General features: G+C 41.2%; 5 protein-coding genes across 10 annotated transcripts in view; 4 read left to right on the forward strand and 1 right to left on the reverse strand.

Annotated features, from left to right (window-relative positions):
- On the forward strand, window positions 1-14,093 carry LOC125023800. The gene is made up of 17 exons (XM_047611311.1): window positions 1-103; window positions 416-520; window positions 1,330-1,587; window positions 1,666-1,832; window positions 1,927-2,063; window positions 2,140-2,291; window positions 5,585-5,863; window positions 9,343-9,600; window positions 9,727-9,890; window positions 10,324-10,460; window positions 10,558-10,708; window positions 11,147-11,288; window positions 11,607-11,723; window positions 12,798-13,049; window positions 13,148-13,311; window positions 13,435-13,571; window positions 13,747-14,093. Exons 1-17 carry the CDS (start codon window positions 55-57, stop codon window positions 13,895-13,897), a joined length of 2,820 nt encoding a protein of 939 aa, XP_047467267.1. The 5' UTR covers window positions 1-54; the 3' UTR covers window positions 13,898-14,093.
- On the forward strand, window positions 3,940-7,089 carry LOC125023884 (CD209 antigen-like). The gene is made up of 6 exons (XM_047611440.1): window positions 3,940-4,196; window positions 4,414-4,521; window positions 5,585-5,845; window positions 5,927-6,093; window positions 6,187-6,311; window positions 6,667-7,089. Exons 1-6 carry the CDS (start codon window positions 4,073-4,075, stop codon window positions 6,833-6,835), a joined length of 954 nt encoding a protein of 317 aa, XP_047467396.1. The 5' UTR covers window positions 3,940-4,072; the 3' UTR covers window positions 6,836-7,089.
- Window positions 7,928-10,945, forward strand: LOC125023885 (CD209 antigen-like protein B). Its single transcript, XM_047611441.1, has 6 exons — window positions 7,928-8,275; window positions 8,564-8,677; window positions 9,343-9,600; window positions 9,727-9,890; window positions 10,324-10,460; window positions 10,558-10,945. Exons 1-6 carry the CDS (start codon window positions 8,182-8,184, stop codon window positions 10,712-10,714), a joined length of 924 nt encoding a protein of 307 aa, XP_047467397.1. The 5' UTR covers window positions 7,928-8,181; the 3' UTR covers window positions 10,715-10,945.
- Window positions 13,944-18,329, reverse strand: ttc8 (tetratricopeptide repeat domain 8). Of its 2 annotated transcripts, XM_047611438.1 has the most exons (15): window positions 18,110-18,329; window positions 17,762-17,785; window positions 17,489-17,609; window positions 17,338-17,401; window positions 17,053-17,212; window positions 16,887-16,976; window positions 16,747-16,791; window positions 16,575-16,660; window positions 16,370-16,457; window positions 16,147-16,257; window positions 15,912-16,051; window positions 15,633-15,807; window positions 15,376-15,498; window positions 14,663-14,746; window positions 13,944-14,574 (listed from the first exon to the last, which is right to left on the reverse strand). In XM_047611438.1, the coding sequence occupies exons 1-15, from the start codon at window positions 18,221-18,223 to the stop codon at window positions 14,458-14,460; spliced, it is 1,542 nt and encodes a 513-aa protein (XP_047467394.1). In that variant the 5' UTR covers window positions 18,224-18,329; the 3' UTR covers window positions 13,944-14,457. The 2 variants fall into 2 exon arrangements, with proteins under 2 accessions (XP_047467394.1, XP_047467395.1); XM_047611439.1 differs by lacking the exon at window positions 17,762-17,785.
- A 613-nt stretch (window positions 18,330-18,942) lies between these two features.
- Window positions 18,943-19,842, forward strand: part of eml5 (EMAP like 5) — a 38,326-nt gene continuing 37,426 nt past the window's right edge. For 3 of the 5 annotated variants that reach the window (XM_047612002.1, XM_047612003.1, XM_047612005.1), the window contains exon 1: window positions 18,943-19,475. In XM_047612002.1, coding sequence (XP_047467958.1) covers window positions 19,279-19,475 — 197 coding nt within the window. In that variant the 5' untranslated portion in view covers window positions 18,943-19,278. The remainder of the gene's footprint in view (window positions 19,476-19,842) is intronic. The other 2 variants (XM_047612004.1, XM_047612006.1) reach the window with 1 other exon arrangement.

Here is a 19,842-nt window from a genome sequence, read left to right on the forward strand (position 1 = left end):
GTTATAAAAGAGGAGGCAAAAAGATCAGTGGGCAGTGCTAGCGAGCTTGCAGTCATGGAGAATACACAGAGATGCGCGAGTGGCTATAAAATATTTGGACAAGGTATGAGTTTGTTCTGCAGTCTCTGATACATGTAGGCATTGTTATTTAAATGAACTAGCCAGGTAAAGGTAAAAAATATTTTCATATTTTTAGTGGACTATGCAAACATTATTTGTTAAAGTGAACAGGTCTTTGTTGAAATGTTACGATGTTAAGTTTTTTAGATAGTTTTTCAATGTTTTGACTTTAAGCTAAATTTCTATTTCACTTCCATTTCACTGTTATTTAAAATACTGAATTAGAAGCAGCTAAATGGGCAAAATGTGGGGACCGGAAGTCTTTAACAATAAGAAATTTACATTTGCATTTCAGAAATCATAGGTGCATTCACTTTTACAAACTACCGACTGGTTACCGTGTGTCTGGGGCTGCTGAACGCTGCCTTGCTGATAGTCGCTATTGTTATCGGAATTAAGTGTGAGTACGACAAAGTTTCATTTCCGTTTTTGATGAAATGTTTTGCTGCAAACATGTTGCTTAACTGACAATTTTTTCTTATGCTGATGTTGTTACAGTTATTCTCACATCCTTCCGATTCATTGAGTAATCCAATAGAGTAAATGCATGGCAGCAGATGTTGATCTTTTTACATGCATGGAGTATACACGCACATAAGCAGGTTTTTGTAATGGGGATTTTTTTAAAAAAAACATCACAATGGAACATTTGTACCTTTATTTTACAAATTACAGTGCTACTGAAAACCACTCGTCACCACAATGTCACATTTCAGACAACCTTTGATTGTATTATAATGTGTGCTTTGGATTACAGTGTCGTACTGTACATTTATCAATTTTGGGTAAAACATTTAGCCAGGCTAGGGTGAGGTTTTCATCAGAAACAGATTGCAGCTTCCTGTACTTGCCAGAAAAAGCTGCAGCTCCTTCAGTGTTCCCTCTTGACAGCCTCCCTGACCAGTATCTCTAATTAATATAATAATCAGTCCTCACTTCACTGTGTTCCATCTCACCTGAGCCGTACCTTTCAACAGTGAGATCAAATGATCGGCTCTTTGGCTCTTGTAGCTTTATACACAGGGAGTCATATTTGGAGTAAATCAGAGGGAGGTCAGGTGAAGACAGGTGTGTACTACTTGATGTCAGCAAAACAGTATAAAAACATTGTAATAAAAAAGAACAAAAAAAAAACGAAATTGGTTGTCCTCTATTGCAAAGTAGCTGTGCGACCATATCACTCATTGTCTTCTGCAACGTGGTGTTCAGGCGCTAATGTCAAAGAGGGCTCCCTCAATGCTTCCCACTTGGCTGTGACCAGCGAGCTCGACTACCTTCGTAGCAACCACAGCGACTTGACCAAAGCTGAAGAGGAGGCCAACAGGGCTTTGGAGACTGCGCGTAAAAATCACACACAACTAAAGGTGAAGATCGAGCAGCTGAAGGCCATAAATGACGATTATCAGAGACAGTATGTGGCACTGCGAAAGGAGAAGGGGATCCTGCAGTCCGATGTGTCGTCTTTGGGTGAGACCGAGTTTTAATTTTTTGTTGACTTACAAAACAACAAAGCACCTGAAGTGATAGAACTTTTGTTTTTCTCAGAGGGAACTTGTGGCAGGTGTCCCCCTGGATGGATTCTTCTCAACTCATCCTGCTATTTCCTTTCTTCCACCGTGTCCCCCACTGTCAGAAAGACCTGGTCAGACAGCAGAGACGACTGCATTAGTCGTGGGTCGGACCTGGTCGTGATTGATGACCAGGAAGAACAGGTGGGTTGAATAAAAGTGTAATGAGCGATCCAACAACATGTTCCAAAAAGTATTTATACATTTGAAGATGTCTACACTCTGTGTGTTTAAACAGAAATTTGTGAGTGTCGTTATTGAGAATGCGAGTAAAGGACGCAACGTCTGGGAAAACGGTTTCTGGATCGGCCTCACTGATGCAGGCGAAGAAGGGACATGGTTGTGGATTAATAACGTCACTGAGGTGGAACAACGGTGAGGAATGCGGCAACAAACTCTTATCGCCGTGTTAACTGTGAATTCTAATCGACAGCCGTTTGATTTTTCAAAGGTACTGGAAGGACGGAGAACCAAATGACATGGGCAGGGCTGGAGAGGACTGTGCACTTGTATTTCCAAGCCCTTCTAATCCATGGAAAACCCGCAACGATGCCAACTGCCAGCAACATCAAACACTCTGGATATGTGAAAAGACATCAGACTGAATCAGGAAGTGCATCTGAAGCACACGCAAGCAGATGGTGTTGGCACTGGAAAAAAAATAAATCCTTTAAGACTGGTCTGCTGTCTCTACTACTTGCCACTATATGGAAGTTATATAGAACCCCTGATTTTGAATTTATGTATTTTACGTTATAACTATAGAGGTGTACTACTATTGTGACTGATTAGCCTGATTGAGACGTGTCCACATAGGTCAGTTGTGTGATTGCAGCCAAATGTGCATGTGCTAAATACTTACCTGAAGGAAGTTATACTTGCAATTACTTACTTTGTATAAATCACTTTTCACTTCGACAGCAAAGAATTGTTTCATTTTGTAAATTCTTGTCAATAAAATGACAAACCATGATTAATAAAAGGGGCGAAACATCCAAGGTTGTGAATACTTATTTTAGCCACTGTAAACCACGTAAATGTCCTGGAGTGGCCTCGTCACTGTCCATCGCTTTCACTCCGGTGAAAACGCTTCTTTGGCCCGAAGGATGCACAGAAGAATAGTCTGGACAGACATGGAGGTGAACTGCAACTTCACCGGTCGCCTCGTTAAACGTAGATTACCATGGCTGTCAAGTCTTTGCATGCGGAGTCCGGCAGAATAAGATGAAACTGAACACATACAGTGCAATTGACATTATGCACCAATCAGCCACAACATTAAAACCACTGGACCTGACATTCATGTACTTAGACATGTAGCACCCACCTGGACCAGACCCCACAGCAATGACACTCCTTGATGGCAGCAGCCGTGCCAGGGCTTGACAATAACTTTTTTTGTTCACCAGCCACTGTGGCTAGTTGTTTTCCAAAGTTGCTAGGCTCTCAAGCGTTTTCACTAGCTGCATTTTTGTTGTTTGGGAATTATGGTCCTCATTGCAGCGTGGGTTGGATTCCTGCCGTTCTTCAGTTGTCCTTATATGCAGTCTATAGTAATAAAAAGTGTGGTTCCTTATCACATATTAAAATCCCGCTTAGAACACGACTTACAACTAAATTATTTAATAATATGACTCAAAATAATGATTCAAGGAGATTTTATTCATGTAAAATTAGCTGCCCCTGCTCTTTTCTTCTCTTTTCTTTTCTTCTTCTTTGCCATGCATCAAGTGTTTTGTCCTCTCCAAATAAATGAAATGTTATATTCAGAAAATACTCCATTTTCCTAGTTATTAAGGGAGTTAAAGCTGGGTGGGGGCAAGGGCACTTTGCATTTCGTTTATTATTTCAGGTGCCATTTGAGAAAACTACAAATAAAATATGTATATAAAATTCTGCCCGCCAAAGTGTCTGTCCTACCTGCCACTGCTGAAATTAATGTCAAACCCTGAGCCATACCCAGCAGGATGCAGCCTGACACGGACACATGGAGAAAAAAATAGTTTAAGAACAACTTAAAAAACAAGAAGAACAGCATGAGGTGTTGACCTGGCACCCAAATTCACTAGACCCCAAACCGACTAAAAAAAGACTATTAGCTAGGCCTCCACTTAAATGCGTGCCTAAATTATTGCTGGAGTGTCAGCATATTCAAATTCTGCGTACATAATAAGGATCTAGCAGAGGAAAGTGAACGCAATACACTAGAAATTAGTCGTACTAGTTCCACTTCTCTTTTCCCACAGAGTTCTCTCTGGAACAAAATATTCTTGAGAATTGTTGATGAGCTCAGCAGCTGTGCTTGGATCAGGGAAGGACAATGTCCTGACAGATCGTTGCTCACATTGCTGTAGTTTATTGCTTAGCCTAACTAATCAGCAAGAATGGAGGCAAGCAGTGGCACAGGCAGGAATTTTGATGGTGGATTTAACTCACTGATTTGTGAAGAGGACTTGGACAACAATGGGCGTCCTTCTTTCCCCCGATTTAACTGGCCCCATCAACAAGGTAGAGCAATTTAAATGTTTACCAAACCCATTTCATGAAAAGGACTTGATGATTATCAGTTACTGCTAAGTGGAAGGTGTGCATGTGCTCGCTCTAATAGTTAAAAAAAAGAAAAGAAAAAAGAAACTATATAGCAGAACCTCTAAAATGCACCGTAACAATCCACTGTCAATGTAGTTCCTGGCTGATGATGTTGATTTATGATCTTTCTGTCCAGTGCTCATGTTCAGTATGACATCTGGGAAAAGGTGCAGAGCGGCTGCAGCGATGTTGGCGCTCCTTGCGGCTGTTTTACTGATAGTCGTTATCAGCATGGGAGCCCATTGTAAGTAAATGTTTCGTGGTTCAACAGCGTATTGAAATGATACCATAGACAGATTTTTCTACAAAGCTGACGTAATTAATTAAATGGTCGTCAAAATAGTTGCTAGATTAATTTGAATGGGTGACAATTAACCGACAAATATTTTTTATGGTTTAGCCAAATATATAAATATATTCCATTTACAGTAAAAACATGACAAATTTGAGAATTTCTACTTAAAAATACATTAAATGATAATCTTATTCAAATTTAAATGCATCTAGAAACAGAATAAACTACCATTGTGCTCATGTTGCTTTAGGGCTACGGTATGTTAAGACAATTCTGATTGGTTGCTGACCCACCAATCAGAGGGCTCCTACCATAGTAACCATTGCTAACCTACTCACAGTTCCTAAGTCATTGTCATGTACGTAGCTTTTCTCAAAATATTGAAGTCCCTGTTGTTTAGTTTAGAGTTTAGTATTTCAGACCTTAGCTCCCTAAATTCTGGTTAAGAGAGTCATAGTTGACGTGGAGGACAGACAGCTAACTTTAACAAACGTGCTAATGTTGTCAGACTTTGAAAAGGTCTTCATGCTAGCATGACCTCTGTTTGTGTAACCTGGCAACAGTAGTAACATGGAGGGGGCGGGGCTTAAAAAGTTTACCTAATTACTTATTTTCTACCTCTGATGAAAAAAAGTTCTGTTTTCTAGATAAAGAATTCAAATGAGCACATTTTGTGAAACTGTAATGTGTCTAGAGACTTTCGTGGTCATGTCAGACCTTTAGTCTAATGGCAGGTAAAGGCAATTTGTTATTTAAAAGTACAAAAATAAAAAACAATCAAAATCTTTTTCATTGTTGATTATCTGAGAAGGATTGCATAATTTTCCCTTTCCCTTTTTTCCTCCCATCATTTTTATTTAGAAGATTTAGATCCGTGTAGTAATCCCCTAACACTAAACTCAGAAGGTATTTTGATTGGGAAGAGGATTAGTTAATAATGAGAAAAACGTAAGTGACAAAATACGAAGTTTTTCTATGTACCAGTGGCACTGATTGTTCTCACCACTTATAGACAACAAACTCACCGACACCCACCTCACACTTGACGACACTAAGGCCATCAGCAAAGAGCCGGTCAGAAACCTGAATTCTTCCAAGACGGCAGAGGAAAACATAAAGAGCGCCAAAAAGCAGCTGGCTAGTGAGCTGAGTCTCCAGAAGGAAACCAAGTGGGAGTTTGAGTACCAGACAAAAAGAAGCACTGAATACCAAAAGAAGATCGATAAAATGACGACAGACATCATGATGCTGAGATCAAACTTACCACTGATCAGTGAGAGATCTGTTACTGGTACTGTACATTCGGAAATGTTTTTATGGTTTTATATACTGATGTAATTTTCTGTGGCAACAGAGGACGGCTGCAGACACTGTCCACCAGGATGGATTTTGATCAACTCCATCTGTTACTTCTTCCCTTTCACGGACTTTGCTGGAGGCTATAGATCATGGCAAAATGCCAGAGACTTCTGCCAAGCCTACGGAGGAGATCTTGCAATTATAGACACCAAAGACAAAGAAGTTAGTTAATACTTTTGTGCAACACGCACTATTTTAAAGTTGTAATTTTAAAAAGCGATTTGGTTTATTTTTTATTTTTTTTGTGTTTGCTAGAACTCGACTGTGAAATACATGAGAGCTAAAGACCTAAAGAACACGGATGGTTTCTGGATTGGAATTAGAGATATTCACGAGGAAGGGATTTGGAAATGGCTGAATGGAGAAGAGCTTGTTGAAGGGTAAGAGTTTATTATACTGTATTTCACATTGTTAAAAATCAAAAATGTAGATCAAGAAACAGTTTCTGTTTTTGCAGAGAGGTCACGTATTTGCTAAATTTAAGACTGGTGGCGCACTTTACCAAGCCTTGGCATAAATGAGACATAAACTGATGTTCCCAGAAATGTCTGGGAACCGTCCAAAACCTGCTGCACAGGAGGTGGGCGCATTAATACAGCCTGGACTATTGTGCACCAGTAGGACCCAGTTACATACTTTCAGGCTTTGACACACTCACTGGGTACAGCATTGACTTGAATGCGGTGAACATTAACAATGTGGAAAGAGAGAACTCAGGCCTATCATTTGCTCCAGGTACTGGAATGATGGAGAACCAAACGATGTTAACGATGAGGACTGCGGAGCAGTGTATAGCAGAGAAAACATCTTCAAGAATTGGAACGATGTTGACTGTAAAGCAACGATGAAATGGCTCTGCGAAAAAGCACCAGCTTCTATGAGCTCAAGTTCCTTGTACTGGTGATTCTTACATACTCTTCATGCTGTACGCACACGTTGTTATCATACAAATCGAATAAACTGCGAACTGCTGACGGTGTATCCTACAAATTGTTTTACATTATTACCAAGATGCTTTATCCTAGTGTCTGTTTATACACCAGCCTCCACTTATAGAGGGAGTAGTTAAGGACAAATATCTGCTTACAATTAAACCTATAGTGTGTTATAAAGGGGTTGTTGATTATGAAATTGCTTAATAAATGCTTGATAATCCTCTATTATCTGCTTTAATCAGACCTAAAACTAAAACCTCACTGTATATATTGTATATCATGTTTTTTTTTTTAACATGCCAATAGTGGTGAGCGTCAGAGCTCATGGTAGGTGGATTTTGTTATCTACCCACGGAGCTGAGCATATGGAAGACAAAAACTGCCAAAATCAAAAATAACAAAAAACAACTCGGCGAATAAATGAATAATGAATAATGATATAAACCCATGAATACAATGTGGCACATATTCATATTTGTTTCTGACTGTAATTTTAACTTAAAATGTACCAGTGTTTCCATACAAATTTCCATTATATTTTAGCTTTTATAAATATCTAAATAGAGAAGAAAACACAGAAAATATCAATTAATGTCTAATTTTATAACTTAATTAATGCCTTCATTCATAATTAATTTATTTTGTAGTGCCTTTGATGGCATATGCATTTACTAATTCATTCGTTGGTGATTACAGCACTCTCAGACCTCCATACATGGATGGCTGTTTCTGGTCCTAGTTACATTTACTAAGTGCTGACTGTATATATATTTTTAAAAAAAACACACGTATGATGACATACCACAGGACATTGAATGTTATCCATCTTCTAATTTTACTCCATACGTCCTCTTTCTTACTAAGAAATCACTGGATCCCTTTCTTACTAGGAAAGAGGAAGAAGGTTTCCCTCCAAAATTTCTAAATATTCTTTTAATAGTTCCCCTCAGTTTGTCCGGTGAAAATGTCTTCAGTCCACACGGATGAATAGTATAGAGTAATAGAGTATATTTGCATTTCGGTTAAATCTCTGTGATGAATTCAGGATGTGCTATTACTCTGGACAGAACGGAGGCCACTGAGCACAGTGTAATAATACAGCATGTGGGCAAAGTGGTCTCTATAAACTCTATATTATCTCTATTGAGATGTTACATACATGTTATGCATGTATCTGCATTTTTATTTTACCAGCTAAGATCCACATGTGCATATAGAGGCACGACATCTACAAAAGGATTGAAACACACGCCCCTTATCACTGGTACAAGCAGGAGTGACAAACAGATCAATAATCACTGCTTGCGGAGGTAAAATGGAGAACTCAAAGTCAGAACGTGAAGAGGAAATGTCATTTCAACAAAGCAGTCCTCAAGATTTCAGCACGGATTCGCTCCCTCCAGGACAAGGTACGGCTCACCTTACAACATCTGCAGCTTCTTAACTATGTCACTCTTCATCTTTTACCGCAACACTTTGTTTTTTTTTTGTTTTTCTATCTTGAACCTTCAATTAGCTTTACCCCATTTCACGACCTAGCTCGCGAATACGTGTAGAAAGAAATAGATTTTCATTTTAAACATCTATACCCACTGGTTTTTACCTCTAACCCGTATCGAAGGTGAAAAGTCACATTCTTAATTTTATTTAGAGGAGAGAACATGTGTCAGATTGTAACAGAGAGAACTGTTTTTAAGGACTGTTTGCGGACAGAGGCGGACCTGCGTTTCCACACCACCGACTGGTTATACTGAGCCTGGGCCTGCTGAATGCTCTTCTACTGATATCTGCTGTCGTCATTGGGATTTACTGTGAGTACGAGAGCTGTCAGTCCATTTCTTTAATCTGATCTCGAGACCCTATTTTCTTGGATTTGAATGACAGAACTGACATTTCGCACTACCAAAAGTAAAAAAATGGAAAAGATTATATTCCCAACTGTATAAGATTCACTCGTCCTCTTCTTTCCATTCTTCTAAACCCGCTGTAATCGGGCCAGAGGCAGGGTGCACCCTGGACATGTGCCTGGTCTTGTAGAAAACCGTATTCTCTTTTATGCTTTTTGGTAAATTAAGATTAGTATTTGTATCTGAAGGTGAAAATAATGATTTGAAACGAAAAGTAAAAAGAAGAAACACATTATAAGCAATATGAAGCAGCTTTGTAGGATAATGGGAAGGCCAACAGTTTTAATAGACAGACAATACAAGTATTTGGTGGTGAACCAAAGTAATGAGAATTATGATAATTTTGTCGAGTTCCTATTGACGTATTTAAGATAAGTGGAAACTTACGCCTGTTGATGACTGGAAAAGTCAGGTATTAATCAGAGTATGCAGGATTCATCCAGGGAGGACAACGATTTCTTCAGGCTGTTACAGATGTTACATTCTAGAGCAAGGTGGCGAACTTCAGCCCAGACCGCTGGTAAGGCTAAGAAACTCCTCATCATCTCATTCTTCCTCTTACGCTTCAGGCGCTAAAGCCAAAGACCTCGAGGTCCCTCAGTCGGACGCTGCGCCTCTCACCGTCGAGCTGAACTATCTCCGCAACCGCAGCGGCATCATCCAAGCAAAGCTGGACGCGCAAGCAAAGCTGGTGAAAGAGCGCAACAACCACGTGGAACTAAAGCTGCAAGTGAAGCAGAAGAAAGCCCTCACCGACACCCTTCAGAGGAGAATTGAAACACTACAAATAGAGAAGACAAGTCTCCAGTCCAACAAAACTGCCTTAGGTAAGACGGACCTCCAAACGTCCCCCCCCCTATGTGAACATGTGCGGCTTTTGCACAACCGGAAACGACATTTCCAAAACATATAAAACATGATGAGATGCTTTTTCCAATCTCTCCTTACAACAGAGAAAAGCTGTGGCAGATGCCCACCAGGATGGATCCTTCTGAAATTATCTTGTTATTATTTTTCTCGCAATGAAATGGCTTCCAGGAAGAACTGGTCGGACAGCAGGGCAGACTGCCTCAGCAAAAAGGCCGACCTGCTTGTGATCAACAGCTTGGAGGAGCAGGTGGGTCAAAAAACACTCGAGCGAGGAAACGTTTCAGTCTCTGTCATGAAAAAGACATTAAGGGTTCTATTTTCTTAGTTGCCTTGAATGCAGATCAATTACAGGTTTCGTTTCTCAAGCAGAGCGCGTGGGAGGAATATTCCCGATAATTATTTAAAAATCTATTAAAGGTAATTTGATTAATATGCTGTTTTTAGAATGAAATCGAATGAAATAAGTCCCAAAGTCTCAGCTCATTTAGTAGCGACATGACTTCCACTCCACTTAGAGGTGCCCAAAGTGAACTGTAATGGGTTTATTTGATTAGGTGGCATCAAGCGAATGTGAAAAAGTCAAAAAGTTAAGTTCATGGATACTTGGATAATACAGTATATATATGTATGACAAGAAACTTGAAATGCACGATTAAGGCCCGATGTCTGCCTCCTCACAGCAACTCATCAGTGAAAACTTCGTGAGGCAGACCGGCGGTGTCTCCTGGTGGGAGGGCGGATACTGGATGGGCCTCACCGACGTGGCGACGGAGGGAACGTGGGTCTGGGTCAACAACGTGACCGAGGTCTCGCCGCTGTAAGCATCGCGCAGGCCGTTTGCAAACCCGCTCTTCGGCACAACTTCGCGAGGACAAAATAAATTCTGCTCTTTAATTGTTTTTTTTTGGGTTTAGGTACTGGAGGAGCGGGCAGCCTAGCCACAGCGGACCTCTGAGAGGGAACTGCGGGGCCTTCTTGCACTACACGGACAATTTAAAGACGTGGTTCAACGCGAACTGCACAGACACTCTACTGAACTGGATCTGTGAGAAGGAGCTGAAGGAGGCATGAAAACTCGCTGCGAATGCGGCGCGAAAGAGGATGCCCCTTTTAAGTTTGACAAGAAAATTGCTAATTCAGGTGCAAATGTGCTAAAAACCCAAACATAGAACATGTCTCTGCATCTCTAGGAACAACAGCACATCAACAACACAACTGTAACTTAATAACCAGTCTAATGATTTGCATATGTATTTTAAGATGGATAACATTTGACTGAATAAAATAAACAGTGACCCATTCTTCAAGTCTTCTAGTGTCAAATGAATGAGAAATCACGTCGTTTAACGAAATCACAAAACAAAACCGCTCCTAATGTACTGTCCTGCAACCCCTGTAAATATTTAACAAGAGAGACCGGTCCTTCTGTTTATTGCACACACTCATGCAAACACACACGGGGCAATGTCCTGACAAATAATCCCTCCGGGACAACCGTGCTAGACGTTTCTCATCTTAACGGCGAAAATGGGGGACGGAGAAAATTCCGGTGGCTTCTTTGAAAGCACGTATAACAAATTGGTCTCTCAAGAGGACGTCAGGGTGGACGAGCGCCCTTTCTACTCAACCCAGGGGAGGCAACGAGGTATCGTACGCGATGAGAAAATTAACAATGACCTCCTTGGTACACGGTGCCAGATTCTGAACCTGTTCAGGGAACGTATACCGGGTTAAATCCATTCAAATTAACGTGAATCTCGGTTTTGTTATAAGTGAAGTGCATGTGTTGTATTATTTTGTAAGTTTGTATGCTGATACAAATGTCTGACACATTGAAAACCTATGTAACAAGTCATGAATAAGGACCAGTCACCTATCCATGCTTTCCTTTACATCTATGAACACTCAAGTTCATAATATAGAGTTGTTCATCTGATGTACAACACACTACTGTTCTTTGCAGTTTCCATGTCCAAACTGAGGTCCGCGTCCAGTGTGAATCATTACAAGTGCCTTGCAGTGGGCCTGGCTGCGCTCGCCACATTTCTTCTAGCAGTCAACATCGGCCTGGGAGTTTATTGTAAGTCAGCGTTGACCCACAAAAAACGCAGGTTGCTTCACAGTTTTGTCAAAAGAATTGTGGTGAGATTAGGTTTGCTATTTTCACGATCGGCTCTTTTGAAAGGCTGGACCTTCGTCTCCCATTAACAAATACGCGATTGCCAGAATAGAAATGTGAACTTTTGATTTACTTTCAAGCTGTTATAAACAATATCTTTGAGTCTTTGACTGTCTGAGTGTAAAAAGTGGAAACTCCCGGGTAGCTATCACCTCACCCTGCAGGTCCCTTGTGTATAAGGACAACACAACTTCCTCTAACTGGAGCGGGTGGCTTTGCTGTTATTGCTCAGTCTAAATGAAACACGTGTTCCCAGCCACAGCAGGCGACTGTTTAGATCCTTAATCATCCAGGTCATGGTACGTCTAAACAAGGCCAAGACAGAGAGAACGGGACGTTCGATCCCCAAAAATGGAAAAAGCCACTTAGATGAGTGGCTTTTCGAGGCAACACAACTGTTGCCTCGAAGTGATAAAAACATGCAATTTAAAACAAACTGCTACGACTCAATGATTTAAAGAATACAGGTCCTTTAAAAATGTATAAATTAAGCTACTATGTCTCAGTAAAGCTAATCCACGATAAGAATAAAGTCAGATAACAGTCAGTTGTTTTCAAGAAAATGTCACATATGCTTTTGTGCAGTATATGATATTATTAATCTATATGTTGGCCAATACATAATGAGAATTTCGAGTGGGGAAGGTTTGAAATTATTTAGAAACAGAGTAGTTTGTCGAGAGACAGACATCCTTAGAGGAAAATATCTCTGAGCAAGGCAACGAACCTCTTAAACTGCTCCCATGGTGCTTAAAGGTGGCTGAAAACTGCTGTTCCAAGCGGATGGTTTAAAAGCAGAGACTGCGAATAAAATACTAAAAGGGAACAATTTATGTATGTATTGTGTGGACTCATATATCAAATTAGGATGTAAAGAGAAGAGATGTTTTCAGGGTTTTTTTCTGCTGCTGCACTTTTTGAAATCACTATGAAACTATAAAATTGGATGCAATGCTATGTTTTCACCACTTACAGACAGCAAACTGACGGATGGGAAGCATCTGATAACGGACATCGGGAGTGAGATGGCCAAAGTGCGGGCCAATTACGACTCAGCCATCCAAGCCAGGGACGAAGCCAAGAAACAGCTGGAAAAGGAGCTGAGCGAGCAGCAGATCACCAAGTGGGAGCTCGACCACCAGACCAGGAGAAACAGGGACTACGAGAAGCAGGCTGACAAAATTCAAACAGACCTGGCAGCGTTGCGATCCCACATACCGATGATTAGTGGGTTTTTAACACGTTGATCACGCTATCGAATGCGTAATTATTGCCGACAAGCTCACTGTGTTTCTTTTTTTTTTTTTTTTTTTTGGGGTCAACAGAAGAGGGCTGCAGACACTGTTTACCAGGATGGACTTTCATGAACTCTGTGTGTTACTTCTTCGCCTTCCCCGATTCCCTTTCGCGCAGATCGTGGCCGGATGCCAGACAATTCTGCAAGAAGCAAGGAGGCGACCTGGCTGTGATGAACACCAGAGAGAAACACGTAAGAGGATGATGATTCTGGGCAGAATTTGTCGTGCCATCTTCAGCAATTGTCATTATCGGCACTTTCCGTCTCTGCACATTGATAGAATGTAACTATCATGGACATTTCCTACATTTTCAGCTGGCAGCAATGGAACTGATAAACAGTTATCATGACCACACGAGGAACATATACAACAGCGGCTTCTGGATAGGACTGAGGGACTCAGAGGAGGAAGGGACTTGGAGGTGGCTGGATGGGACAAGTATGGCTGACGGGTAATGGTTAAACGCAAAACATTACAAACACACAAATAACTCATTCGAGATATTATGAAATGTTAGAGTTTCAGATTCTTGGGGTAGCTCATCCCCTGCGTTTATTACATCTGCATCCATCATCCGTTTCAGAGCAAGTGTTATAGCTGAAAAAGCCACCTGTTCATGGTTTCAGGTACTGGAATGACGGCGAGCCCAACAACCAGAACAACGAGGACTGCGCAGCTATGTATCCCAGAATCAACCCCTTTAAGGGGTGGAATGATGCCCCATGCAGTTATGGCCTGAAATGGATTTGTGAAATGGCATCCAGATCAATAGGTTAATGCAGTTGTTTTGGTTTAATAGTTTGAATGAAGCACTAACTCCTCCTGAATTGGTACTTTTTTTTTTATTGTCATGTCTGTTAAAACTACAAAACAGCAAGAAAGGTTAAAATATTAAAAATACCTCTGAGTTACGAAGGGAACTATAAAATGTATGCCAATTGTTTCACTGTAATAAATAAAATCTTTATCTTTAGTATGTACACATGCATTACTACTGTACACATATGTCCACCACAGTACCGGTTTGTCAAGGAAACCGCCATCTTCACATAAATTGCACGTTCCTTCGACTTCTCTGCCGTGTGACATATGATTTACGATTACACATGATAATACAAATCAAAGTGGAAGGACCAATCACATCCAGATTCACTAGTGTGCACAGAATTTTGAAATAAAGTACAGGATAAGACAGTCTGCGAACGGACTCTGTTCGACCACTTTATAAATAAACACAATCAAAACTAATGCCCCTTTCTTGATCTCAGAGTCTGACTAACCTGTCAACCTTTCACTGTAAGTTTGTGATTGACGGAAACCAGGTGGTGGTCGGACGCTCACAGCACGGAGAAGTGCTGCCGAAGCTGCTTGAGGAGCTGCTGAGTGTCGACGTGTTCTGGAAAAGCGTCTTCAGCTCGTTGGGCCGCGGTGTAGCTGCTCTGAAGGTCTCCGATCTGGACACAAGTGGAGACGTTATAACTTGTTGGTTTAAATTCGAGGCGCTGTCCACGGGTTCAGTCGAATGTGATTATTTTGTATTACCTTTTCAGAGAGAATTGAGAGATTGTAGTGTGGTTCATACATGTGAGGGGCCAGAGATGAAGCGGTCTGCAGGAAGGCTTTCGACTGGATTCAAGACAAGGGAAAAAGTTACGGCCGTTGACAGCACAGCGCGATCTAAACATCCCTGTGTTGTTACACAGTACTAGCCCTCCTGATGGGACATATTTGCTAATATTACACATTTTTCAGACACAAAGCCCCGACTAGTTGTACAGTGCTGTCAATAAAAAACAGTATTGCTAGAAAACAAAAATGCTTTTTAGTAAATGTTTTCATCATGTCAGCATAGCAGCTGATGGCTTGCACATTGATGCATATGGGATTTGGATCTGAAAAGACAGATGAAGTTCAGGCCACTGCTGGATGAGAAAAACATCACATTACTAATGACGTCCTGTCTCATGATCATTTCACTTCTACAAAATGTTTTACCGGCATTTACTCAAGATGTTTTAAACTGTTGCATTTGTACAATTACGTAACTAAAGGTTCCTCTTCCTCAATGAACACATCCTCGCTATAAACAGATTTCTGAGAACTACGAACATTTTCACTTTTTGCACTGCTGACGAACAAAAAAGAGGGCACTTCTCCAACAATCATAGCAACCATGAAAAAAAACATGAAAAGCACCTCATTACGACCCCGTATCTCATACTTAGTAGAAGCTGTGACTTCAAAATAGATTTCACCTGTTCGATATGACCTTTGCGCAGCTCCAGCACAGCCAGGTTGTTGTAGGCCTCGGCATGGTCATTGTTAAAAGCCAGAGTCAGTTTAAAACACTGATAGGCCAGTGTCAAGTCCCCTATACCCTGTAAACACAGAACAAGCACACTTACCACCGACTTCTAGTCAATATTTAATTTAACTGGAAACCACATCCAGGATGTGAAGGTGTTATTAAATCAACAGACATGCTGAACATTTTCTGAAACTGTTAACTCACCACAGCCACGTGTCCTATGTTGTACCAGACATCCGCCTGCTCTTCATCATTAGCTACCAGGGCCAGAGCCCTCTCAAACGAGGACAGAGTCATATCGTACTGCTGGGCATAGAAACAACACAGGCCCAGGTTGTTGTACAGCTGGCAATTATACACTCCCATCTGGAGCAGTCGTCTAACAAAGAGATAATCACAGATGGGATACAGTGGAACTTCTCATCGCATGCTGTGTAACAATACATTGCATAAACTGTACAAGAAAGGGAAAACAAAACCGACCGATAGAAACGCAGGGCAATCTCGGGTTGGTCGGTGTAGAAGTGGTTGCTGCCTATGCAGGCGATAGCCTCCACGTGAGTGTTGTCCTGCTTCAGGACGTCTTTGTAGTACTCTGTGGCCGACGAAATGTTGTTCATCTCCTGGAACGGTGTCACATCGGAGACGGCAAATGTCGTTCCTTGTTTAATGTTGGCAGTTTTCAATATTAAACGTCTCAAGAGGGATCGCACTGTACCTCGTGGATGCGAGCAATTCCTGTTAGAAGGGTGACCTCACCGGGGAAGTGGTCCAGGCCTTGCTTGAAGAGGTTGAGGGCTGTTATCGGTTGATCCAGGCGCTGATAAACCTGTCAGAAAACACAGCGCATACAAGGTGTTCCATTTAATTACAAGTGTGGATTTAGAGAGAGGCTGGACAACAACCAATGTGATGCCTTCATGCGACGTCTCTATCACTACCTTTGCGAGGTAGAGATATGTATCGACCACCTCTTGGTGGTTGAGAGCTGACCGAAACTGTTTTTCTGCTTCCCTATATAAACCCAGCCTGGTCAGAGAAAGGAAATGAGTTATTATATAACTTCATACACATGAAATGTATCTTCGATATCTTCAAGTCAGAAAAGTTAAGCTTTAACAGGTTCCTTGTTTGTGGGTTACTTGCCTGTAGTAGCATTTTCCCAGTTGCACTTTCCACCACCAGTCTTTGAACTGTGCATGCTCAGTGGCCTGAGCAGCCAAATCTAAAGCCTGTACGTCAGATATATTTTTGTCAACAAATCTTACAATACAATGCAAAGAAACGTTCTTAATACCACAGATTATGCAACACTCACGTTTTTGACGTCATTTTCATGATGAAAGATGTACTCAAATAGTGTCTGCAAAGGAAAACATTCCATTACATCAGTGAAGGTGAAGAAAAAAAATATGATTTGGATTCATTCGTGTTTGGAAGTCGTGGTCTTTGTCTTACCCTGGATAAATTGGGCTTTTGGGAATACTTGGCCAGATTTAGTCTTGACAGGTTTATAAAAGGCCCGTCTGGATTGGTTAACATTGAAGCCTGGGTAAACAATGAAACAAAATGTCATACCAAACGTGATTAACGTGTTGCCTTTATTACTGGTACGAATACTCACTGTTCCCAAACGGATGAACCGACCAGAAGCACTGGTGACGGGACGAGCGGTGCTGGCAGTACGTGGGGTTTTGATGGCCTGCTCCATCGTCCCAGGACGCCCTGACTGTGTGCTGGGCCTCACAAATCCTGTGATAGGACGTCCTGACTGTGTCATAGGCCTAAAATTCAAATTTAAACAAATGATTGATTGAATAAACACTAAAGCATCTTTTACTTCCCCAACAGCATAATCAAAGTTGAACCTTTCAGGTCTTATTTGGTTTGATTGTCTTTGAAAAGGTACCTGACAGCCGGTGTGGGACCTCCGCCCTGACTTGTTCCAGGGAGTCTCAATGAAGTTCCAGGTCCTGAAAGAAAGTTAAGCTTCATTATTTAAAACGTATCCATTGAGTAAACGTTAAAGTGATTAACTTTATTAATTACAGAGAACTTACGTGCAACTTGAGCAATAGAGCTCTCATCCAGCATCATCTCAGCAATCCCCTCCTGATCAACCTCAACCTCATCTATGTACACCATCTCTGTAAGAGCCTGAGTTTTCAAACTCCATGCAGCCTATTACACAAACAAATATGAATACAATCGTATCAAATGTCTTAGGCTATCAAAGGGCTATTGATACACATGACACAGTCAGGACAAACGTTGAAGTAAGGATATTATAAGGGATGCAGAAGGGACATACAGAAACAGTATGTAGAAATTACCTCTGAGATAAACAAGGAGGAGTCCTTAAGACAGAGTGGATTGAGACAGTGAGAAAAGTATGAAGTTAAGCACACATGCAAATAAAAAGTGAAAATAACACATGCTGAAGAGGAAAGTTGTGACATGCAACAGAACACCCAGTAGTAGTCAAATAGACACTAAACGAATAGCGATTTTAATAGGTCAGTGTAAGTGCAACGTTAGTGAGGTATGATAAACTACACAGAGGCAACTAAGCGGGATTATCGAGCAGGTTGTGCATCTTCACCGCGTTAGCAAGCTAGTGGGCTTTCCTTCGGTTTAATCGCTAGCATGCTAGGCTAGCTGAGCTAAGCACACCACTATACCTGGTCGTAGGGGTTGTCTTGCAAAATCTTTGTACAAATATCTGAACATTGTTGGAGTTTACGCCTCCTGAAATAACTCCACGCCAGAAACAACGGGTCCATTGTCACTTCCATCGCCTTGATAAGTTGATAAGCGAAAAGAAATACCAGTAAAGTCGGTTAACAAACTAAGCGAAGATGGGATGATGGCGAAAACGAAGCTTCCTCTGTCGCTGGGCAACAGCAGCGGTGGGCGGTACCTCCGCTTCAGCAACTTCCTCCAAGGAACTGATAAAATAAAATAAAATAAAATAAAATAAAATAAAATAAAATAAAATAAAATAAAATAATAAATAAATAAATAAAGTAAGCATTATGATGATAAACAGATGGCAACTGAGAGTAAAAATGAGGAATAATCATGATAGCATGATAATATTGGATATGATATCATAGGAAAAATATAAAATGTTAATGGAAAATAATGAATTTACAACTGAGTATGTGTAAATAAGTAATGAATAACTATTGAAATTTATTACGTCACAAGTTTCACATTTTAACGAGATACTACTTTTTTCTTTTTCTTTTTTTCTACACGAAGCGATTCCTTTCTGTGAGAAATGACAATAAAAATAACTAAATAATGCATATAGAAATGTGAAAAATAATGTGAAATACTATTGAAAATATCATTTTCAGTCTGACGTTTATAATTTTATTCTGACATCCGACCTGCTGCAGTGGTGACGGTGTTGTCCTCTCCTGCTTTTTTCGTCGAGGACGAGTCAAAGCATCTGATTGAACGACGGGACTCTCCGTCATCGTTGTGGGCGGGGCTTGGGGAATAACAGAACAGCTCCATCTTTGTAGGATTTGACAGAAGCTTTGACCTGTGTCGAGGAAGACCGGACACCCGGGGCTGGAGAAGTAAAACTCTCACAATGAAAACCACGGCATAGGTCTCGGTTTCTTAAATAGAGGCGTGGGGCTTTAATTTCACTTGGCGGCGAGTCTTTTAGTTCACGCGAGCCTCAAATAATGCCTCATTTCCACGCTCTCCCCGGACCGGTTGAAATCCAACGGAACTAATGGGAGACACGGGCTTAAATTAAATCCTTTTTGGTGAATGACACTATTTGAGAAAGCCTGCGTGATAGCGACAGAGAGACACACACGGAAGTGCGGACATGGCTGACAGGACTGCTCCCAACTGCCACCTGAGACTGGAGTGGGTGTACGGATACCGGGGACATCAGTGCCGCAACAACCTGTACTACACCGCCGCCAAGGAAATTGTCTATTTCGTCGCCGGTGTGGGAGTTGTCTACAACACCCGGGAGCACAAGCAGAAATTTTACCTGGGGCACAACGATGACATAATCAGGTAACGCAATGATACACCCGAAGACAACAGTTTGTTTCAGCACCACGGACAGCACCACACTCTCGTCACCATAAGCGCTCAGCGTGCAGTGTTGTCATAGTAGGTTCTGGTGTCACATTGTGTAAGGTAATATGATATTTTGTAGCTACGCCTAGTCAGCAGCATCCCTGTAGTTTGTACAGTGTCTTGCTCGTGGGCACCCCAGCAGGGTAGATGCTTTTAACCAGCACTGGAGGCTGAAGAGTGGGCTCCTTCACTCTGGTGCCACTCCTCGTGCCACTTCTTCAAGGCTGCATCAATTAGCATCAATCATTTAACCCAACTTAATCATGTAATCTGAAAACAATTTATAGGAAATGAGCTGCAT

The sequence above is a fragment of the Mugil cephalus genome, chromosome 17 (genome assembly GCF_022458985.1).
Source record: "Mugil cephalus isolate CIBA_MC_2020 chromosome 17, CIBA_Mcephalus_1.1, whole genome shotgun sequence".
In the NCBI taxonomy this organism is placed as follows: Eukaryota; Metazoa; Chordata; class Actinopteri; order Mugiliformes; family Mugilidae; genus Mugil; species Mugil cephalus.